The sequence below is a fragment of the Heterodontus francisci genome, chromosome 6, assembly GCF_036365525.1.
Source record: "Heterodontus francisci isolate sHetFra1 chromosome 6, sHetFra1.hap1, whole genome shotgun sequence".
Classification (NCBI taxonomy): Eukaryota; Metazoa; Chordata; class Chondrichthyes; order Heterodontiformes; family Heterodontidae; genus Heterodontus; species Heterodontus francisci.
In genome coordinates, this window is record NC_090376.1 from 35,944,618 (window position 1) to 35,969,520 (window position 24,903).

Here is a 24,903-nt window from a genome sequence, read left to right on the forward strand (position 1 = left end):
CCTTTTAGAAAACCATGTTACTCTGCCTGATTACATTATGAATTTCTAAATGTCCTGCTACTACTTCCTTAATAATGGATTCCATCATTTTCCCAATGACAGATGTTATAGTCAATCCTATAGTTTCCTGCTTTCTGTCTCCCTCCTTTCATGAATAGAGGTATAGCATTTCTTGCTTTTATTACATTTGTCGGTTTTCCAATCCACTGGGACCTTTGCAGAAGCTGGGGAATTTTGGAAGATTATAACCAATGCATACACTATCTCTGCAGCCACTTCTTTTAAGATCCTGAGATGCAGGCCTTCAGATCAGGGGACTTGTTAGCCTTTATTCCCATTAGTTTTCCAAGCACTTTTTCTCTAGTGATCGTGATTGTCTTAAGTTCCTCTCTCCTTTTGTTTCTTGATTTTCTACTGTTCATGGGATGCTTTTTGTGTCTTCTAATGTGAAGACAGATACAAAATACTTGTTCAAAGTTGCTGTAGTTTCCTTGTTTCCCAGTATTAATTCTCTAGTCATATCCTTTAAGGGACCAACGCTTACTTTAGGTACTCTTTTCCTTTTTACATATTTGTACAAGCTTTTACTGTCTGTTTTTATATTTCTTGCTAGTTTACTCTCATACTCTAATTTCTCCCTCTTCATTGTTTTCTAAGCCATCCTTTGCTGGTTTCTAAAATGTTCCCAATCTTCCAGCCTACCACTAATCTTTGCAGCATTGTACACCTTTTCTTTCAATTTGATATCATCCTTAACTTCCTTAGTTAGCCACGGATAGAACATCCTTCTCAGAGTCTTTCTTCCTCGATGGAATATATCTTTGTTGATAGTTATGAAATATCTCCTTAAATGTCTGCTGTTGCTTCTCTACCGTCTTTTCTTTTAACCTATTTTCTCACTGCACTTTAGCCAACTCTGTCTTCATACCCTTATAATTGCCTTTATTTAAGTTTAAGACACTAGTTGCAGACTGAATTTTCTCACCCTCAAACTGAATGTGAAATTCTATCATGTTAAGATCACTCTTGCCTAGAGGATCCTTTACTATGTGGTCATTAATTAATCCTGTCTCATTACACATTACCATGTCTAAAATATCCTGGTCCTTTGTAGGTTCAAGAACGTATTTCTCTAAGAAAATGTCCTGAATGCACTCTATCCTCCAGGCTACCTTTGTCAATTTGATTTGTCCAATCGATGTGAAGATTAAAAGCACCCATGATTATTGCTGTACCTTCCTTGCAAGCCCCAGTATTTCCTGATGTGTACTCTGTCCTACTGTGTAGCTACTGTCAGGAGGCCTATAAACTACTCCCACCAGTGACTTCTTTCCTTTATTATTTCTTATCTCCACCCAAACTGATTCCACATCTTGATCTTCTGAACCAAAATCATTTCTCACCATTGTACTGATTTGATCCTTTATTAATAGAGCTACCCCACCTCCATTTCCTTTTCTCTGGTCCTTCTGAAATGTCAAATACCCTTGAATATTCAGGTCCTAGCCTTGGTCACCTTGCAACCATGTCTTTTTTTTAAATTTATTCATGGGATGTGGGCGTTCCTGGCCAGGCCAGCATTTATTGCCCATCCCTAATTGCCCTTGAGAAGGTGATGGTGAGCTGCCATCTTGAACCGCTGCAGTCCATGTGGGATAGGTACACCCAAAGTGCTGTTAGGAAGGGAGTTCCAGGATTTTGACCCAGCGACAGTGAAGGAACGGCGATATAGTTCCAAGTCAGGATGGTGTGTGACTTGGAGGGGAGCTTGCAGGTGGTGGTCTTCCCAAGCAACTGCTGCCCTTGTCCTTCTGGTTGGTTGATGTCACCGGTTTGGAAGGTGCTGTCAAAGGAGCCTTGGTGCATTGCTGCAGTGCATCTTGTAGATGGTACACACTGCTGCCACTGTGTGTCGGTAGTGGAGGGAGTGAATGTTTGTAGGTGGGGTGCCAATCAAGCAGGCTGCTTTGTCCTGGATGGTGTCGAGCTTCTAGAGTGTTGTTGGAGCTGCACCCATCCAGGCAAGTGGAGAGTATTCCATCACACTCCTGACTTGTGCCTTGTAGATGGTGGACAGGCTTTGGGGAGTCAGGAGGTGAGTTACTCGCCTCAGGATTCCTAGCCTCTGATCTGCTCTTGTAGCCACGGTATTTATATGGCTAGTCCAGTTCACTTTCTGGTCAATGGTAGCCCCTGGGATGTTGATAGTGGGGGATTCAGCGATGGTAATGCCGTTGAATGTCAAGGGGAGATGGTTAGATTCTCTCTTGTTGGAGATGGTCATTGCCTGGCACTTGTGTGACGCGAATGTTACTTGCCACTTATCAGCCCAAGCCTGGATATTGTCCAGGTCTTGCTGCATTTCTACACGGACTGCATCTACATGGACTCTGTAATGGCTGTCATATCATACTCATTTTTTCTATTGGTACTATTAATTCATCCATCTTGATACGAATGCAGCCAGCATTCAGATAAAGAGCCTTTATTGTCTTCTTACCATCTTTGCCTAGTCTGACCTGATTTGCTGGTGCACTCTTATGTTTGTACACTCTGTGCCTTCCTGTCACACTCTGGTTCTCATTACCTCTATCATCATGGTGCACGATTTCCTTGTCCTTTCTGTTTAACTTTCCAAATCTCCCCTCAGGTGATCCCTCGCCCCCCCCCCCCCCCCCCCCCCAACCACATACTATTTAGTTTAAAGTCCTCTCTATCGCCCTAGTTATAAGATTCACCAGGATATTGGTCCCAGCATGGTTCAGGTGAAGGCTGGCCCAACAGTACTGCTGCCAGTGCCCCATGAATTGAAACCCACTTTTCCCACACCAGTCTTTGAGCCACACATTCAACTCTTTAATCTTATTACCCTATGCCAATTTGCTTGGGCTCAGGTAGTAATCCAGAGGTAATTACCTTTGTGTTTCTGCTTTTTAATTTAGTCCCTAGCTGCTCGTACGCCCTCAGCAGAATCTCTTCCTATGAATGTCAGTTATGAGTCCTGATTGATTACAGATTGTTGGTCGTTGAGTGATGGAGTGTGGTGCAAGGAGCCTGCTCTCTTCCATATTGGGCCATTATTCAATGTTTCACAGATCAGATGTACATCCTGCACAACTATCAGTATCTGCTGCAGCCATAGTGTACCTCACCTTTCAGAGGTGCAGGCTAGCTTAAACCAGTATAGGCTAGTTTTAACTGGTGCTAGCCACTCAGAATTTTGGGCCACTGCTTAAGCATCCAGCCTATCAACAGCACAGTTAATGCTGTCTGCACACTGAAATCCGTTAGAAGAGCAGGCAGCACCAAGTTGGCATGCCATCTCCATTGCAGTCAACAGGTCTAGGTTAATTATGCATTGTGATCCCTGCACCTGTTTTCAGGGCTATCGAACTTAGCCCCCTTAATCTTTCTTGCAATGCAGTTACACTACCACAGTTGCAGTTTCACTTATGTGTAAATATGAAAGATGGTACTGTACACAGTGTCAGACCAGAATCTGACTCCCATAAATTGGAAGGTGTGAGACCAGCAGTCGCACAGCACTCAGGTTTTACACTGGATACAGGAAATTCCATCCAAGTGTGAAGCTATGTTTTAATTGGACCTGTCGGGAACTTTATAAATTTACTTTATTGAATCATTTTAATGTTCCTTCCTGGAAGTCTGGTGTTTTACCAGGGCTGAAAGAGTTAAATTATGAGGACATGTTGCATAGACAAGGCTTGTAGTGCCTTGAATAAAGAGAATTAAGGAATGATCTAATTGAGATTTTTAAGGTGATTAAAATGTTGATATGGTTGATAGAAAGAAATTACCGACTCTGGTGGGAGATTACAGCACAGGGATTGCCTCAAAATTACAATTACGTTGCTTAGCGGTGATGTCAGAAAACTCTTTGTCACACAAAGTGTAGTGGAAATCTGGAGCTCCCTCCCCCAAAAAGCTGTTAAGGCTAAGTCAGTTGAATATTTCAAAACTGAGATGGATAGATTTTTGTTTGCATTCAGGTAGTGTTTTTTTTGATTCATTCATGGGATGTGGGCATCGCTGGCCAGGCCAGCATTTATTGCCCATCCCTAATTGCCCTTGAGAAGGTGGCGGTGAGCTGCCTTCTTGAACCGCTGAAGTCCATGTGAGGTAGGTACACCCACAGTGCTGTTAGGAAGGGAGTTCCAGGATTTTGACCCAGCGACAGTGAAGGAACGGCGATATAGTTCCAAGTCAGGATGGTGTGTGACTTGGAGGGGAACTTGCAGGTTGTGGTCTTCCCATGTATTTGCTGCCCTTATCCTTCCAGTTGGTAGAGGTCACGGGTTTGGAAGGTGCTGTCTAAGGAGCCTTGGTGCGTTGGTGTATTAAGGGTTACAGAATCAAAATGGGTAAATGGAGTTAAGGTACAGCTCACCAATGATCTAATTAAATAGGGGAACAGGCTCAAGAGGCTAAAGAACCTGCTCCTGTTTCTATGTTCCTGTGTTTATCTATGAGGGCTCAGGCTAAAATAGATTGTAATCTTCATAGAAGTTTGGTTATTCAATGCGTTAAAAGATTAATTACTAAGGGCATGATGCATAACCTGGCAAATTGTGTGTAGTTTATGGAAAGAATATGTTTGATGACTTGAAAGAATATTTCTTGAGGCACTGACTTACACAGGCTAATGGTTTTCCTTTCCATTACACCAGAGTGCTCTGAAACTGGGTGATGCAGAGATGCACTTTATTTGGACACCAATACATAATTCTGTTGACTGATAAGGCACAGAGTCAATCCGTCACTCAGCTGAGTTACAATCTCAGTCAATCTGCTGCAGGAGTCAGCAAGCAGAAGCCAAGTGCCTCTGCATGGGTGCAGAAGTAACAATCAGTTAGCAACTCTTCATTGGATTGTTCTTGTGTCACCAGCACTTGTAATCCAATGAGCAGTGCTCTAGATGAGTATTTGAATACATTTGCACAGAGCATTTATCTTCTCATCTTCGCAATGATGCAAGTGGACCATGTAAACACAATTTTCCTTTGCACTGGGCAAGCATAGGTAATACAACGGCCCTCGGTATCATATAAAACTAGAATATATGATTTGTTTTGAAAACTGCTAAAGGAGAATTTCACACTACAGCAACCTACAGTACAAGTATGTTCCCTAGCCAATTAATGCATTTGAAAAAACAATGTTATCATTACATTGCTTCTTGTAAAGTACTTTACTAATATATGGCAACCCTTTAATAATGGATGAGAGAATTCAGTGTAAACATCATTGATTTAAGTGAGTGCGGAGAATTAGGAGAGTATGTGGATAATATGGCTGTTTCCATGCTATCAGGAATGATTACTGATCCCATGATAGAGATGACACTGATGGGATCATAAATCAATAATTGATTTAATTGAGCTCATTTACCTGGATACAAAATCTAGACTTCCTTTTGGCCTGACTCAATTTAATATTGATGTCTGAAATGTTTAGATATAATGAAGGACAGGATGTAACTGCACTAGAATGGCTGTAGGTATAATTAGTATAATGTATTGCCATTAGTAATTATATCAAATTTGACTGGTTGAGATGAGTGCATTTTGAACAATATTTTACGTCTTAGCAAACAGGATAAGAAAATTTTTCGTTGACTCTGCAAAACATATTGTATCATAATTATAAGTAGTCAAGAGAACCAGGCAAACAGACGTTTCAATTAGCTTAAAATCACACAAAGTAATAACTTATTAATGTAGGACATTGATTGTTACATCAGTTTAAATTATAATTAGTAAAATTAAGTTCTAATGTATAAAGAATATATGTGCTTGTGGTGGCATGAATTTTTTGCCTGACAGGAAAAGCATCTGAGAAGATATGTAGTGAAAGTTGGCTCTACTGGTTGCAGAGTCCATAGAGCACAATAGTATGTTGCCACCACCTTTGAATCTGATCTCAGATAAATGTGCTTTGCTACAATGCAGATTGATGAATAGGCCCACAACGTGGAATTACTTAATAAGCCAGGTATTTACAAAACTTAGCAATTTTTTTTAGAATTTTTTAATTTTCTTGTAATTCGATAATTATGGAAAAAGGGAACATGACTGTTGATTTATTTTTTGCACTTTTAAAGAACTAAGCATATTGAAGGCTAAGCTAACATTATAGCATCTTAGCCCCTAAGCTAAACACAGTTCAGTGCAGCACAACCGAGTCATGCATATGCAGAATAGCTTTTATTTTTAGCCATACAGAACGTTTGCACTGTTGTAGTGAATCTTCCAGAATCACTGGGGAGAAAATTGGCAACAGCAGCAATTCTGGGGCTACATTCTTAAAATGTCACTGTATTGGAAGACATGGATTGGGAGGATTGGAGCCACAAAAATAATCAAAGATTTTGAAGTAACAGAAGTATAGATTCAATGAAAAGTAGTGAAAGAAGTCATAGTTACATTTATGTGAGAAGGCTGAGAGAATGTCATGACCTTTCCTATACAGTTTAAGTTATATATCTTTTTAAAGTCTACCATATGCAGTACCATTAAAATCCCAGAGATTTTCAGTCTGAACATGGATGAAAATGTGACACATTACAGACAGTGAGATGTCTTGCATGTTTAGGTATAAATCTACTAAAAAAAATTATTTATAGTAGTAAAAGGATCATTGAATGTGCTTCTCTAAACAAATAAGAAATTAAGAACAGTTGGCCATTCATGCTGGCAATTAACATAGCTTTACCAAACCAGGGGTGAGTAGTGTGCCCAGTAGAGCTCTCATTATTCCATTGGCCAGTAAAATAAAAATTAGTATTTTTGGAATTTGTTATATGCAATTACAAATATCAAGTGGATTTTGGATTATTTATTGGATTATACTGTTATACTTGAATGGCGAATAATCACTTGCTAAATCTCTCCCCTTTTGGTCTAGGTGAATAATTATCCTTTAACTCTACACTTACTCAAATAAGAATCCATGTGCCCTTTTATTTTATAGGAGCTTATCACCATGATGCTTCAGGTTGATATAGAGCAGCGGTATTCTGCACAGCAGTTGTTGGACCACCCCTGGGTGAACGTAAGTCTTGTTTACTGAATGTTCTACCATGGATTTCTGGGACAAGTTACTGATGGCTTTGGCAGAATGGTTCATTTCAGTTTTAGGTTTGGCATGGGTCTGTACAATACTTTCATCTCAGTAGTCAGCTTAGCACATTTCTTCAGATCAGCTGGAGTGATAGATACATGGCCAGGCTATTGTGTTAATCATTGTCCCAGAGAAATATTGCAGATGTGAAGTGAAGGCAAATTATGTGCACAAACAGTGAGAAGGCTGGGAAAAGCATGCATTTATGTTATTCAAATACTGCTGTCATGCAATGCTGGGGTTACCTAGCCTTGGCTTACCTTACTGCACTTTCATTCACACTGCTGTAAGTATGTATGCTTTTACTTTGGGTCTATCATCAAAAAAAATCCTATTAAAAATACATCATGGAAAATTGGATTTCTGGAAAATTATCTCATTCCACTGGTGGACAGAAATGTGTAATTGCAGTTTGCTCAGATTGTCCATACTGAAAACAGTATCCTGATAGGGGAGCAGGTATCTTATTTTGCTTTAAATCAATTTTATATATATTTTAGAGCAATCATATATTTTTAATTGGAAGAATTTTGGCAGTAGAGACACAATATGAGTGTGATTATTTCCAACAGTACCAACTGAAAAAAATTCTGATAAACTTTTAACTAATTCACTTGCCTGGTTTCTTTTTTTTAATTTCCAAAATTGTTTTTGCAGAAAAGTTATACATAAAATAACATGTAAGTTTTAAGAGGCAAACAACTCTATGTAAAATATTTCCTGCACATAATCAGTCTATAATAGTTATGCTGACCTCATGAATTGTTAAAGACCACTCCCATACTCCAGGCAATACAGCAAACAGCTATGACTGAGCTAAGAACTGTCAATTTGAAGTTAACAGTCTGGGAAAATCATTTCAGTAAATATTATTTTGTCCCTTTTTATTTATGAGGGCTCTTTTAAGAATTTTGCAAACATTCCCATATTACTCGAACCAGAATGTGTTCATATTCCCACAGTAGACTATTCATACAGGATTTAAACTGCCTTTTTATTTTCCCCCCTCCAGTATTTTGGGACCCTTTCCTGTGTTAAATTTGCTTTATAAATGCAAGATGTTGTTGATAATTCATTATATTTATTTCTTATTTTATTGCATGATATTCAACTCTATTGTTTTATATAACATCTCTTTAATTGCATTTTTTAATTCAATCATGGAAGTGGACAGTCCTGGCAAGGTCACCTTTTATTTCCCATCCCTAATTGCCCTTGAGAAGGCAATGGTGAGGCACTCTCTTGAACTGCTGTAGTCCATGGATCTTAACCCAGTGACACTGAAGGAATAGTGATATATTTCCAAGTCAGGATAGGTTGTGACATGGAGGGGAACTTGCAGGTTGTGGTATTTCCATTCGCTTGCTGCCCTTGTCCTTCTAGGTGATAGAGGTCATGGGCTTGGGAGATGCTCGCAAAGAAGCCTAGGAGGGTTGCTGCAGTGCATCGTGTAGATGGTACACACTGCAGCCACTGTGTGTAAGTGGTGGAAGAAGTGAATGTTTAAGCTGGTGGACAGGATGCTAATCAAGCAGGCTGTTTTGTCCTGGATAGTGTCAAGATTCTTGAGTGTTGTTGGAGCTACACTCATCCAGGTAAGTGGGGAGTATTTCATCACACTCCTGACTTGTGCCTCGCAGCTTCTGACTAGTTTTTTTAGCCACAGTATTTATGTGGCTGGTCCAGTTAAGTATCTGGTCAATGTTAACCCCTAGGATGTTGATGGTGGGGGTTTAATGATGCTAATGCTATTGAATGTCATGGGGAAGTGGTTAGAAACTCTCTTGTTGGAGATGGTCATTGTCTGACACTTGTGTGGTGCGAATGTTACTTGTCACTTATCAGCACAAACCTGAATGTTGTCCAGGTCTTGCTGCATGCAGGCATGAGCTGCTTAGTATCTGAGGAGTTGTGAATGGTACTGAACACTGTGCAATCATTAATGAACATCCCCACATCTGACCTTATATTGCAGGAAAGGTCATTGATGAAGCAGCTGAAGATGCTTGGGCTTAGGACTGTACCCTGAGGAACTCCTGCAGTGATATCCTGGGGCCGAGATGGTTGGTCTCCATCAACCACAACCATCTTCCTTTGTGCTAGGTGTGACTTCAGCCAGTGGACAGTATTCCCCTGATTCCCACAGTGCCTCTTCCAAGTGCTGTTCAACATGGAGAAGTACTGATTCACCAGCAGAGGGAAGGTGGTAGTGGTAATCAACAGGAGGTTTCTTTGCCCATGTTTGACCTGATGCCATGAGATTTCATGGGGTCTGGAGTCAATGTTGAGGACTCCCAGGGCCACTCCCTCCAAACTGTATATCTCTATGCCACCACCTTTGGTAGGTTTGTCCTATGGGTGGGGCAGGACTTACCCAGAGATGGTGATGGAGGAGTCTGGGATGTTGGCTGTTGCTTGACCAGTCTGTGGGACAGCTCTCCCACTTTTGGCACATCTCCTCAGATGTTTGCCAGGAGGGCTTTGCAGGATTGGTTGGGCTGGACTGCATTTATTACTCAGAGATTCTAAAGAATAAAGCCAAGAGTTTCCACTTTGGGTGCAATTGGCAGTTTTGCACTCAAAATTGTGCCAAATTGCAACATGAATTGTTGTTCAAATTTTTACTTAAATTCATTTGCATATCACTAAACATAAAATCGGCTATGAACCAGCAGAACTGGACATTTTTTGAGAACTTAATTTTTTTTAAATTGTTTTAAAAATTAATTTTAAGAGCCTCTTCAAGGCCCACAAGGGGGCGCAATTAACAGAAACCTGCCACAGTGACTAATTCAATCTGGGGCCATAGTCAGTGTTGTGGGAGCGGGGCCAGCTTTTTAAATTAAAATTTTTTAATTAGCACTAAAGATCCCGGAAACTCGATTTGTGCTGGACGTGATTTACCTTTGGAATCCCTAGATCGTTTGTGCTTGTTTGGCTGATTTTTGAATACTAGCCCAACCTAGTGGATTCTCGAGGCCTTGATTCTGGGAAAAAAAGAATCTCAAGTTCAATAAAATAAAACAGTTATCTGGAATTTTTTTTTTATTATGAAAGGAATTATATCAAATCTGGCTGTAAGAGAAAACAATGACATTTTCCAAGTCAATATTGGCCATGCTGATAGAAGGAATGAACCACTAGAAAATATTATAACCATTATGATTATTGCAGGAAAGAGAAATAAGGACATATGTATCATTTAAAAGCAGCAAATTAGATAGTTATACTATGAGCTGAAATCTTAAAAATTACAGTCTTGGAAGTAATGAGAAGTGTAAAAGTTCCCTATTACTTCTGGGATCTGGATTTAAATCCTTCCAAATGGATAAAATCAAAGGCTACTCTTGTGGCTCTAGGGGTTCTATGTAACATTAATTTGGGCAGTTCTGTCTAAATTGAACTTCTGGTTGAAAAGAAATGAAAAATTCCACTTCATAGGAAAGAAATATCCCTATTTTAGCAAGAATTGGCTACAAGGTGACCGAAGTGGGAATTAGAAATGTTATACTATTTTAGGAGAGAGTCATAATGTTTAGTTTTAGGCATGTTGTTGGGCAGAGTAATAGGGTACTTCACTCTGCAGCTAGCTTTGCTACACCTGACCTGGGAGTGCTTGATGCTGACAATGAGCGCATTAAATAGGAAAGTGTTAAATACCCAGCTCTACATTCCTTACCTTGATGAACACAAAGAAAAAAATACAAATCCCACTACTGCTATTTTCAGCATGATGTCAGGTTGAAATTTTCAGAGTGGTGCAAAATGTATTTTGATATTTTTCATTTAATGACTCCCCTTATCTTTACTTTTCTTTTCTTCATGTAGGATGATGGGTTGCCAGAGAATGAGTATCAACTATCAGTGGCTGGAAAGTTACAGAAACACTTCAACACAGGCCCCAAACCCAGCAACACCACAGCTGGAGTGTCTGTGATAGCAGTAAGCATCAATAATTATTAATCATTCAAGCTATTTTCAGGAAAAGACAGTATCCATTTTGTAACTGGCGTGGTTAAAATTCAAAGGAACATGCTTTTCCTTTTCTGCCACCTCTTCATTAAGTGCTTAGTTTTCTCTTTACCCACCCCGACCACCCCCCCAACCAAACAAACATTATAAAGCAGTTGAATCCATGGGAACTGTAAAAGCTCTACTGTTTATTTTTTAACGACAACTTTGTGCTAAGAGATGTATACAGAAAGTTAATATAATGTTTAATATAATTCCTGTAGGCAAAGCAAAATGGATGCTGTAAATTGGACAGCTTTGGTATTTTTGCAAGTTACGTAATGAATGGAATAAATAATACATTAATATTTTCACCACACTCTTCCTTCATGATTAGCCTTGATAAGAATTCTATAGTGGGAGGGGGAAAGATGGTGAGGTCTACACGAAGATGAACTAGGCCTAGAAAGGACTCAGGATTGTCTTAGTGTAATCTTGATGATAAATGGTTCTGTCATCGTATTATATTGTACTCCACAGATTTAATATTCATTCATACAGACAGGCTATGAGTTGGAAAGGTGGCAATTACCAAACATTAAAAAAAAACTGACCATTTCTTCTTTTTAATATAAAAATGATTTTGTATGGAATAATTTTCTGCTGGTGTCATTTATTTTGCTACGTATTTTGCAGCATCAGATAGCACAGTCCATAAACTAAAATGACTGGCCTGTAGTTGCTACGTTTATCTTTTCACCCTTTTTTGAACAACGGTGTAACATTTGCAATTCTCCATTCCTCTAGCACCACCCCTGAGTCAAAGGAAGACTGGAAAATTATGGCCAATGTTTCTGCAATTTCCACTCTCACTTCCCTCAGTATCCTTGGATGCATCTCATCTGGTCCTGGTGCTTTATCAACTTTAAGTATAGACAGCCTATGTAATACCTCCTCCTCATCAATTTTAAATTCTACTAGTGTATTAATTACCTCCTCTTTCACTGTAGCCTGGGTAGCATCTTCTTCCTTAGTAAATACAGGTGGAAAGTATTCATTTAGCACCTTAGCTATTCCCCTTGCCTCCATGTGTAAATCCTCTTTTGGGTCCCTAATCAGCCCTACTCCTCCTTTTCCCATGTTTTTATTATTTATATGCCTCTAGAAGACTTTGGGATTCCCCTTTATGTTAGCTGCCAGTCTCCTTTCATACTCCCTCTTTGCTTCTCTTATTTGCTTTTTCACTTCCCCTCTGAACCTTCTATATTCAGCCTCGTTCTCCATTGTATTATCCACCTGACATCTGTCATAAGCACACTTTTTTTTCTTCATCTTAATCTCTATCTCTTTTGTCATCCAGCGAGCTCTGAATTTGTTTGTCCTACCTTTCCCCTTCAAGGGAATATATCTTGACTGTTCCCGAACTATCTCTTCTTTGATGGTAGCCCATTGTTCAGCTACTGTTTTTCCTGCCAACTTTGATTCCAATTTAGTTGGCCCAGATCCATTCTTACTCTATTTAGGTTGACTTTCCCTCAGTTAATTATTCTTACTCTAGAGTGTTCTTTGCCCTTTTCCATAGCCAACCTAAACCTTATGATACAATGATCACTGCCCCCTAAATGTTCTCCTACTGATATTTGATACACTTGGCCCACCTTATTTTCAAGAACCAGATCCAGGAGTGCCTCCCCTCTCGTTGAACTGGAAACATATTCCTGTAAAAACATTTTCCTGAACACGCCCGAGGAACTCTTGCCCCTCCTGCACTTTATACTCCTACTATCCCAGTCTATATTCAGATAATTAAAGTCCCCTATTATAAATACTCTATAATTCTTGCACGTCTCTGTAATTTCCTTGCAAATTTGTTCCTGTACATCCTTTCCACTAGTTGGTGGCCTATAGACTACCAATGTAATTGCACCTGTTTGTTCCTTCGTTCCAACCAAATAGATTCTGTCCTTGATCACTCTGGGATATCTTCTCTCTCCAACACTGTAATGCTCTCCTTAATCAATGCTGCCACTCCACCCCCTTTTTCTTCCTTTCTTATCTTTCCTGAACGTTTTGTATCCAGGAATATTTAACACCCAGTTCTACCTTTCTTTGAGCGAGGTCTCTGTTATAGCCACAACATCAAATTTCCACTTGTCAATCTGTGCCTGTATTTCACCAATCTTATTAACCACACTCTGTGCATTCACATACATGCATATTAACCCTGATTTAGATTTTATTTCTTTCTCACTTACTCTGACCCCAACTAAATAACTTATTATTCCCTACTCTAGAGCTATCTATCTCTTCCAGTAGTGTGTGCACCTTGGCATTCCTCTCTCATATTTCCTCTTGGTTCCCACACCCCTGCCAAGTTAGTTTAAACCCTTCCCAATAGCACTAGCAAATCGCCCTGCAAGGAACCCAGTGCGGTGTCTATTTAGGTGCAACCCGTCCGACCTGTACAGGCCCCAACTGCCCCAGAGCTGGTCCCAATGTCCCAAGAATATAAAGCCCTCCCTCCTGCACCTTCTTTCCAGCCATGCATTCATCTGCTTTATCCTCCTATTTTTATTCTCACTTGCGCATGGTACTGCGAGTAATCTGAAGATTACTACTTTTGAGGTCCTGCTTGATAATTTTCTACATAGCTCCCTAAATTCTGACTGCAGGACCACATCCCTCTTTCTGCCCATGTCGTTCTTACCAATGTGGACCATGACTGCTGGCTGTTCACCCTCCATCTCCACCACCACCGCACCCCCCACCTCCACAGAGTGCTCTGCAGCCATTCAGTGATACCATTGACCATGGCACTAGGGAGACAACACACCATTCTGGATTCACATCTGCAGACACGGAAACAGCTGTCTGTCCCCTGACTATCAAATCTGCTATCACTATTGTTCTTCCAGTCTTCCTTGTATCCCCTTGTACAACTGAGCCACCCATGGTGCCATGGACTTGACTCTGGCTGCACTCCCCAGATGAACCATAACTCTCATCAGTATTCAGAACTGAATACTGGTTGGAGAGTGCGATACACTCAGGGGCTCCTGCACTACCTGCCTGTTTCTACTTGACTGTCTGATGGTCACCCATTCCCTCTCTCCCTACATACTCTTAAGCTGCAGGATGACCACATCTATAAATGTGCTATCCACAAAATTCTCAACCTCACGGACGTGCCGCAGCAACACCAGCTGCTGCTCGAGTTCCGAAACCCGGAGCTCAAGCTGCTGCAACTGACAACACTTCTTGCACATATGGTTATCCAGGACATGAGAAGTGTCCTGGAGTTCCTACATAGCACAGGATGTGCACTCCAGAATTTGGAACAGCCCTGCCAGTCCTCTATCTATTAAATTAGAAACTTGGTACTACTAATAAACTCTGTCACTAATAATAAACCTTGTTAATACTAAAGAATACTATGATTTGAGAAAAAAAGGAAAAAAGGAAAAAAAAATACACACCAACCAATCACATACCTGCTTCCCACTGACGTCGCACTTGGTTTTCTTTAGAATGCTGTCGGTCAGTTCTGAACCCACAGACTAGCTCCTTCACTGGCCCACTCTTTAACCTCTCATCGCTGCCGCTTCTGCTGACACTGCTGCTGCTCCTTCACAGGCCTGCTTTTTAACCTCTCACCACTGTCACTGACAAGGCACAACTTCAAAATTTGCGGATGATACAAAACTTGGAAGCATTGTGAACTGCGAGGAGGATAGTGTAGAACTTCAAAAGGAAGTAGACAGGTTGGTGGAATGGCGGACAAGTGGCAGATGTAGTTCAATGTGGAGAAATGTGAAGTGATTCATTTTGGTAGGAAGAAGAAAGGGTACTATTCTAAAGGGCAGCAGGAGCAGAGGGACCTGGGTGTATATGTACATAAGACATTGAAGGTGGCAGAACAGGTTGAAAGAGCGGTTATTAAAGCATATAGTATCCTAGGCTTTATTAATAGGGGCATAGAGTACAAAAGCAAGGACGTTATGCTGAACTTGCATGAGACGCTAGTTTGACCTCAGCTGGAGTACTGCGTCCAGTTCTGTGTGCTGCACTTTAGGAAAGACGTGAAAGCATTGGAGAGGGTGCAGAAAAGATTTATGGATTTCAGGGATGATGAATTTCAGTTATGAAGATAGATTGGAGAAGTTGGGTCTGTTTTCCTTAGAGAAGAGAAGACTGAGAGGTGATTCAATAGAGGTATTCAAAATTATGAGGGTTCTGGACAGAGTAGATAGAGAGAAACTGTTCCCACTCATGAAAAGATTGAGAACGAGAGGGCACAGATTTAAAGTAATTGGCAAAAGAAGCAAAAGCGATATGAGGAAAAGTTTTCTCATGCAGTGCACTGCTTGAGAGTGTGATGCAGACAGTTTCAATCAAGGCATTCAAAAGAGAATTAGACTGTTATCTGAAAAGGAGGAATGTGCAGTGTTTGATTGGGAGGATTTCAAGTGGATAATTATGGGTTTAACCCTGTGTATATCTCTCCAACACCCAGTAAATTGGAGTAGCATGGCTTAAGGGACACCAAGGGATGAATTTTCCCAGCCCATTGGCGACAGGCTGGGAGGTGGGAGGGATGGCAAAATGGTGGGGGAATGCATCGGGAGCCTGACGTCTTGCTGCTGCCATGCCATATTGCCAGCAGTGGGAAAGTTGGCAGCTTGGCTGCCTGTCAGCTGGAATATTGAGCCACTTAAGTGGGCAGTTAAAGACTACCCAGCCTCTGCAGGCATATTGCCTGGCAGCCTCCCAGTGGGCTCTGTGTTGGGGGGGGCTTCCTTTATGGGCACTCCATGGCCCAGGGAGGGCTCCCCAGTGGCAATGGCCACCCTCACAGCAACAGTGCCGTTGGTGCTCAGGCCCAGGCTTCCTCCCCAACTTACCTCAACTCTGTTCAAGGGCGCCCTGCCATTGAGGCTCCCTCTCTTTGGAGCTGCAGCTTCAACAGTGGCCACCGTTGGTGTTGGCGCTGCTGAGCTGCTGGCCTTCTGATTGGGCTGCCAACTCTTGGGGGCAGGCTGCCGTACTTAATCGGATGGCAGCCTGGTGTAAGGACAGTTTCCCAGCAGCGGCCTGTTAATTGGCCTCAGGCGACAAGCTGCTGCCCCAGGTTATGCTGCCTTCCAAAGCGGGTTCGTCTCCCACTTTCTGCCCTGGTAGCAGGACTTGCCGGTATGCAGCAAAATTCAGCCGCAAGACCCAATACATTGGAGCATCATTGCTCCAACATATTGGACTATCATGACATAACTGCATGGAAAATTATTTAAGAAGCTGTCTGTTATCTAGCTGTTCTTTTGTCTTGCTTTATGTGTACAAATTGGTTGCTGCACCTATATAACAATGTGTTGCTATACTTCAAAAGTAATCCACTGACTTTGAACCTCTTTGGGACAACTTAAGGATGTGAAAGGTGCTATATAAAAGTTCTTTCTTCGTGAAAAGGGCATTATAGAGTACTTTGTAATGTTCCTTTCAATAAGAGACACACGAATAACTATTTAACAAACAGATGATCTGGTCATTTATTTCATTGTTAGTTGTGGGAGCTTGCTGTGCTCAAATTGGCTGCTGCATTTCCCTGCATTATTACAGTGATTACACTTCAAAAGTAATTCATTGGCTGTAAAGTGTTTTGGAATGCCCTGAGGTCATGAAAGTGATCTATAAATGCAAGGCTTTTTTTCCTTTGACGGTGTCCTAATTAATTTTGTGTGAAGTTTGTGGTGTTGATTGGAAGTTTTGACCATAGCCATAAATGCATTTCTATTTTACTTCTAATTAGATTTTCAAAAACTACTTATTTCTATTGTTGCCCTTTCTGATTAAACATTGTTTCAAGTACATCCTTATTCCCCACCCAAAACATTGTCAAAAAATTGCTGCTCTACATGGAAAAGTATTATTATTGCACCTTTCTCCTTGCAGAGATTTTTGCATCGACACAGAAGGTTTTTTTTTGCCAGGAGTTGTAAAAGAATTCAGGGCCAAAGGATTATAGCAGCAATCTAGAAACAGCAAGAATATGATATATTTTATGGAAGTGACTTCCTTTTATTATTTCATAGATTCAAATCATTGCCAAAGACCGTTAATAACATTTAAACTTCATCAAATGCTACCTCATCATTTAGAAATAGCCTTTGTTAAAAGCAACCTATATTTGTAATTATATTTACATTACTTTGATATCGTCAGGTCTTTTGCCCTTTGATTGAGACTGATTGATCCCTTTGTTCTGTAAAAATAAAATGCCTTTAGTATATTAAGATATGTTTAACTTGTTTTGCAAAAGGGTTAATATTACCGTGACTGTAAAAAAAAAATGCTAAAATTGGGCTAATTTGGAAATTCCAATCAGCACTGTTACTACAGTTTGATTATAGAGGCAAGGTCACTAGTTTGTGATTTCCACAGCAAAATAACAGTGTACCATTCCCAAAACATTTGTTAAAATCCTGTAATTCCATACTATAAAAGTGGAATTTGAATTATTCAGTCACCACAAATCAGCAGTTTTAATTATTAATAGGCTGAATTGTAGGATATGAATCCCCAAACACCAGTAAAGCTCCTAAAAACATGTAGTAATAAAAGATTTTGGAATTTTAACTACAGTAAACTGGTGGCAATGATTATAGTAATTCTATCATTTAAATTGTTGGTTCATTGGCATGATTTTGTTAATATTATTTTATTAATATTTGATTTGCATATTTTGACAATAGTTTTATCCAGTCCTCTTTTTGGCAAAATGTAAATTTATAAGGTATGGCAACGCTCCTAATAAATTTTAAATAATCATTTAGAATGTGTTTATAAATTGGTAGCTGTTTACTACCTTTAAAAATGGAATTGTTATATGATTTGAACAAAAACAGAAAATGCTGGAAATGCTCAGCAAGTGACTTGCTGAGTATTTCCAGATTTTTGTGTTTTTTTAATTTCAGATTTCTAGCATCTGCAGTATTTTGCTTTTGTTTACATGATTTGAACAATTGTTTCTCAAGCAATCAGACAAGTAATCTATAATTGCAATGAGCTTATGGTGTTAACTATTGCATTGCATTCAGTGCAAGGCATGTGCTGCACAATAATTTTTTGACAGTCTATCAGTGGGATACAATGAGTGTAAGGTTCTTAGCCACAGTGAAGGAAAGAAAATCCGAATGCTGAAGCAAACAGGAGTATGCACCTCCTATTTGCAGAGGCCTAGAAGCAATAATCAGCTTGGCCAGCAGCTTAGGCAATGATGTGTGGTATGGGGGAGGGAGAAATAAATGGGAAAGAACAAATAAAAAGAGTATTGGGGCGGCACAGTGGCGCAGTGGTTAGCACTGCAGCCTCACAGCTCCAGCGACCCGGGTTCAATTCTGGGTACTGCCTGTGTGGAGTTTGCAAGTTCTCCCTGTGTCTGCGTGGGTTTTCTCCGGGTGCTCCGGTTTCCTCCCACAAGCCAAAAGACTTGCAGGTTGGTAGGTAAATTGGCCATTATAAATTGCCACTAGTATAGGTAGGTGGTAGGGAAATGTAGGGACAGGTGGGGATGTGGTAGGAATATGGGATTAGTGTAGGATTAGTATAAATGGGTGGTTGATGGTCGGCACAGACTCGGTGGGCCGAAGGGCCTGTTTCAGTGCTGTATCTCTAAACAAAACTATGATATTTTTATTGCATGTTAAAAAGTATTTCTTGATATCATACTAAAAATGAGCATGATTCTACATTATTGTTGTAATTTTAAACTACTTGAATTGTGATGTCCAAAATATAGGCACAACTTAATAGTCAAGCTGGGTCCTAAATTAAATTCTACCCCGATGCAACAATACTGTGACCTTAATCGTCTAAATAATGCTAGAATCTTTTGATGCCTGAGTAAATGCATCCTGTTGTATGGTCCCAGATTTGCTCCTCAGTTTGTGCTAAATTAGATAATCTTAACTATGAAGATAGCAGGGGCCTGTGTCCTTGACCTAGGATGTAGAGCAAAATGGCCAGGATTCTTCCTTGTAATTGCTATTCAGTAATCCCTGCTGAAAGTGTCCATGTGTCAATGTCAAATGAGGACAAAGCTGAGCTTTACTGTGATGGTGATGTGACAATACTGTTGAGATGTAAAATGTGGAGAGGGAAAAAAATGAATATTTTAAATACTATCCAGGGACTTCTAAAGGAAATTGTAAAATTACCTATTTCAATGGTTCATCAAATTTCTGGCATTTGAGTACGATACTTCTGATGGCAAACTAGATGAGTAAGTTTTAACTTGGGCTGTTCACTGTAGATTTGGTTAAAAATTCAAAGTAATTGATTTTATGTCCATGTTGCAAATGATTTTCTATTAACTACAAGGATCTGTACCAGTCAGTTACAAGGTAATGTATGTAAACTGCCGTTGTTAACCTTTTAATGCTCATTTGTGCTCCTTACTAGTTATTTTTTTACAGGCGTGTCTCGGAAGCTTTTCTTTAACCCCACAAAATGCATTTTCCACAATTTAAAAAGGGTGAATGAATATTAATAGAACTGTTAAGCTTTCAATTTCATATTATGGAAAACTTTTTTTTAAACTCTTTTGCATCTAAGTGAGATGATTGGCTGCGGAACAGTACAGGCTAAGTTGCATCTGTCAGAGGAAACTTCCAGGAAATTTACTTTTCATGGAAATAAGCTATTTCAGTTTAAAGATTTGATCTTGAAGTAATACACATATTACCAAATACATTTCTGCACTGGTTTTGCTTTTGACCCCAGGGTGACCACAGGACTTCAATCAGATATGTCTTCTTTGTTCAACTCTTCGACATGTTCTATGAGTTGAGAATAACCTCTAACCTCTAACATATCCTGTGAGGCCAGTCATTTCTTTTGGGGTCAGGCACTCAAAGGCTAAGGTTTCTAACAGGATATGCCTGGTCATGTGGAGCTGTTTTCTCATGGACAAGTCTTAGAATATCTATGCCTTCTAGATCTTCCCAGTCAATGTAGTCTCTGAAGCCTAATTTACATTCTATAACTTATACTCAATTTTATCTAGCTCAGTATTTAAATAATTGTTTAATATATTTTAATATTCCGTGTTAAATGTCTATACAAAAATCTGACCACGTAGATACAATAATACAGTCATAATGTTATCATAGGACAATGCAGACACAATATTAAAATAATTTAATGATGGCATTTGAAACAAAGAAACAGACACTCTGACAACAGTTTTTTTTTCTGCTTCCACTCTCAACAGAAAACTGAAAATATCCCTGCATAACTAATGAGACCTTCAAAAATGCAATTATCTGAAACTGCCATTGTAATTATAGTCTTCCAAGTTATTGAGAAATGTTATCCTTTTGTAATGAATGTATTAATTTACAGATATTCAGCATTTATTTTAATGTGTTTTACTAACATCATTTAATGCAGAATAGCAATAGGATGAATATTGTAGTAAGTTCATAAATTGTAAGTTTTCCAATACAATTGTTCATTTGTACCTTTTAAAACATTTTCAAGCCATCATTACAGTATTTGAAAGTGTCATTATAATTGATAAAAAAGTGGGAACTTTTAAATAACATACAGAGGATAAATGCAAATTAATCAGTTTCAGGAGATTTAATCATGATATTCATTAATGGCCATTGGAGGAGCTATAAAAAACACTTTACATAAATTAAACTGCCACCAGATGGCATCTGTGGACAAGAGGAAGTGGTTTTCATCTGTTAGGAAAGACAATGGATGTGAACAAATGGAGAGTATGGATCTGGCTTAAGGGCAGTTTCTTGGAATAAAAAAATAATGGTTGTTTTGGTAATGTGTAAGATGTATCAAAGTACAATAAAACGTATTGTATTACATTTTATATAGAAAATCTTTATATTTATGGTCAGAAATGCCTTTCCTCTTTTATTAATTTGTGAAAACATTCTTAAAGATCATCAAAAACAGCAAATGTTTCAGCTTAAACTGATATTTTTAGCCTGGAATAAATAGACAGCCAAACATAATGGATTTTAGTCATATGGTATTGTCATATGGTACTATGATTTTCAAGATGACCACTTTCAGGAACTGGCAGTATCTGTTAGAACATTACAGCGCAGTACAGGCCCTTTGGCCCTCGATGTTGCGCCGACCTGTGAAACCATCTGACCTACACTATTCCATTTTCATCCATATGTCTATCCAATGACCACTTAAATGCCCTTAAAGTTGGCGAGTCTACTACTTTTGCAGGCAGGGCGTTCCACGCCCCTACTACTCTCTGAGTAAAGAAACTACCTCTGACATCTGTCCTATATCTATCACCCCTCAACTTAAAGCTATGTCCCCTCGTGTTTGCCATCACCATCCGAGGAAAAAGACTCTCACTATCCACCCTATCTAACCCTCTGATTATCTTACATGCTTCTATTAAGTCACCTCTCCTCCTCCTTCTCTCCAACGAAAACAACCTCAAGTCCCTCAGCCTTTCCTCATGACCTTCCCTCCATACCAGGCAACATCCTAGTAAATCTCCTCTGCACCCTTTCCAAAGCTTCCACATCCTTCCTCTCATGCGGTGACCAGAACTGCACGCAATACTCAAGGTGCGGTCTCACCAGAGTTTTGTACAGCTGCAGCATGACATCGTGGCTCCGAAACTCGATCCCCCTACTAATAAAAGCTAACACACCATATGCCTTCTTAACAGCCCTATTAACCTGGGTAGCAACCTTCAGGGATTTATGTACCTGGACACCAAGATCTCTCTGTTCATCTACACTACCAAGAATCTTCCCATTAGCCCAGTACTCTGCATTCCTGTTACTCCTTCCAAAGTGAATCACCTCGCACTTTTCCGCATTAAACTCCATTTGCCATCTCTCAGCCCAGCTCTGCAGCCTATCTATGTCCCTCTGTACCCTACAACATCCTTCGGCACTATCCACAACTCCACCGACCTTAGTGTCATCCGCAAATTTACTAACCCACCCTTCTACACCCTCTTCCAGGTCAAATAAATAAATGGATCATAAAGCATCCATTCTAAAGATGTTGACAGTGATACAAAACAAGACCTCATTTTAGTCAGACTTACTAACTGAATTGCATTTGCAGTTTTGATTAAACTATATATGAAAATTAACAATATAAGCTAATTCTGTGTCTTAGGCTTTTAAGCGCCATAAAGACAAAAAAATGTTTTGAGGAAAAAAATTGTACAAATAATATTACAAATATTAACTGTTTCTGAATGAAATCAGATCAAAATTGGACATCCTAATTTTTTGAATATAAATATAAATTCCTGAATTTATAGAACTAAAATGAACTTAAAAAACACTGCCATTTTCCTAAAGTATATTTCCAACTCATTTATATCCAAGAATATTTATTAAGCTGACTGATCATCTTTTAATGTAGCGAAGGTTTAATTGAATAAGATTTTTGTGAATACTTTAAAGTCACTGCCTAGATATTATAATCAAACTATGTGTGATCCTTAAAATAATTTGAAATGTATACTGAAAGAACAAGCATTTTTAAAAGGTTTTATACCTGTGTGTTCCACATCCTCACCCCCAATGAACCAGAGGACTCTGTATTTCTCTTCAGCTGATAGTGTGACACATTCCAGGCTATTGGTTATGGATATTTAACCAGTAAGAGAAATGCTTATAACGAGACAAGGAAATTATGTCCAGTCATCTCTTGCATTCCTTCTTAAAAGAAGAAGTCATCATAGCAAGGGCAGTGCTCTTTGCCTAAGCATTCATATTTGAACTGATACAACAAACCCCAAGTGTGGCAAGTGAGTTGGAGTGACAAATCGCTTTGGAACCTCAAAGCCATGGCCAGCAAGTTAGGAAGTGAGAGGCCCACTGTTGTGCTAACAATGAGAGGTTTGTACTTGGTACAAGTACCTTAACTCTTTAAACACGAGTTTAATGTACTCCAAGTAGCCAATGCAGAAAAGGATGGGTTATGACCACAATAATAAAGATATTATGGGATGATTAGTAAAATATAAGGAACAAAATGCTGTGAATAGATATTATTGAAAACAAACTTAGTAACCATGCATAGAATTAGAGTTGAACACAGAACAACATGTTGGTTAAAGAAGTTGGATAACTTTTCAGGCAGTATCTAGCCACACATCAAACTGTGAACATTATTTGCATTTTAAAAATACTTATTATTTACCATAACTGATTGGGTTAATCTAAATTAAACTGAACCAGATTGATAGGTATTGCTTTGCCTGGAATTAGGTGAATCAAATTAAAATGGTTTGCAGTATGCGATCTGCTAAATCAGTCTGATGTGTTGTGATTGAGTCTATGGTCGTAATTATTTTACGACTTTAAAACTGCAGCTTGTTACAGCATTATAGAGACTGTATTTTATGTGAGATTTGCATGTTATCTATACTTAAGTAATGCAACATTGAGACTTTCCAAACCTGCAATTTGACTATATTTGTAACTTTGATAGTTGGTAAAATGTTGCCAGACTAATGTCTGTAGCTCAGAATAAGTAGCAGGCTGGTCTCGTCATGGGTCTATTGGGTATGGGGACACAATGGCAATCCACTGAGTTGCCGATTTCTCTCTGCTCAGCTGGACCAGGGGTTTTCCATCAACCGATCAGAGTCATTGGACTACTACCAGCAACCAGGAATGTATTGGATAAGGTATGAAATGGTGCAGTGCCAACAGTCAGTGTTTCCATGACAACGTGCTGGCAGTCTCCATTAGCCTTACTTCAGCTGTCAGTTTATGCAACTAAAACTGTGCCTTTGATTTATCAAGTCCATATGCTGCTTTATCAGTCTCATTTCAATGTACAAACACCAAACCACTCATTTCTTTTTCCACCCATACGTCACGCTGACATTGCAAGCTTTTACCCATTCGAATTATATATGTTTAATTTAAATTCTCATCATTTTACATTTAGACCTGCAAAGTAACACAGCCATAATCTGGTTAAAAAAGGACAGCCTGTTCTTATTGCAGTGATTTGCATGTACTGGAAGTAGATATGGGGGTTGGGGGGGGTGGGGGGGAAATGTTAAAATTAGTCCTTGCCCAGTGGTATAAAAAAGCCTGATAGTGAATCGGCAGCCTGCTTTATATGGTAGCCCATCATCTTTTCCACTGAAGTCAAGGGAATAGAATATCAGGCACGGTGTAAAGTAGAAAGTGCTGGAAATACTCAGCAGGTCAGGCAGCATCGGTGTGGAGAGAGAAGCAGAGTTAATGTTTCAGGTCTGTGACTTGAACTCCAGTTCTGACGAAAGGTCACAGACCTGAAATGTTACCTCTGCTTCTCTCTCCACAGATGCTGCCTGATTTGCTGAGTATTTCCAGCCCTTACTGTTTTTATTTCAGATTTCCAGCATCTGCAGTATTTTGCTTTTATTATGCTGTACAGCAGGCTGCCAATTGGCGATAAGCCTGTTTCATGCTTACCAGTGAAGACCAATTTCAAGGCCAGGATCTATTTGAGTAGATCAAATGTGAGCTGATTCAGTCACACACTCAAGTAGTGTTTTTTTTCTATTTTAAAACATTTTATTAATCTGCTCCACTTCTCACACATTCCTTTTCGGAATTGGTAGAAAACTAACTCCTCATGTTACCTCTATCATAGTTTTGCCTTTTATATGCCCACATCCTCCTTTAGATTGAGTGTGGGCAACTAAGCCATAGACTTAGTTGTTATTTTCATTGCCAATCCTGGCTCACACTTAGCCAGCTGGCTTCATTATTTGGCTTGTAGAACAATCCATTTGATAAT

General features: G+C 39.5%; 1 protein-coding gene across 1 annotated transcript in view; it reads left to right on the plus strand.

Annotated features, from left to right (window-relative positions):
* Positions 1-24,903, plus strand: part of dclk1a (doublecortin-like kinase 1a) — a 345,065-nt gene that overhangs the window by 299,639 nt on the left and 20,523 nt on the right. Inside the window, exons 14-15 of the mRNA XM_068032816.1 lie at positions 6,991-7,071; positions 10,969-11,082. Of these exons, the coding sequence (XP_067888917.1) occupies positions 6,991-7,071; positions 10,969-11,082 (195 nt within the window). The remainder of the gene's footprint in view (positions 1-6,990; positions 7,072-10,968; positions 11,083-24,903) is intronic.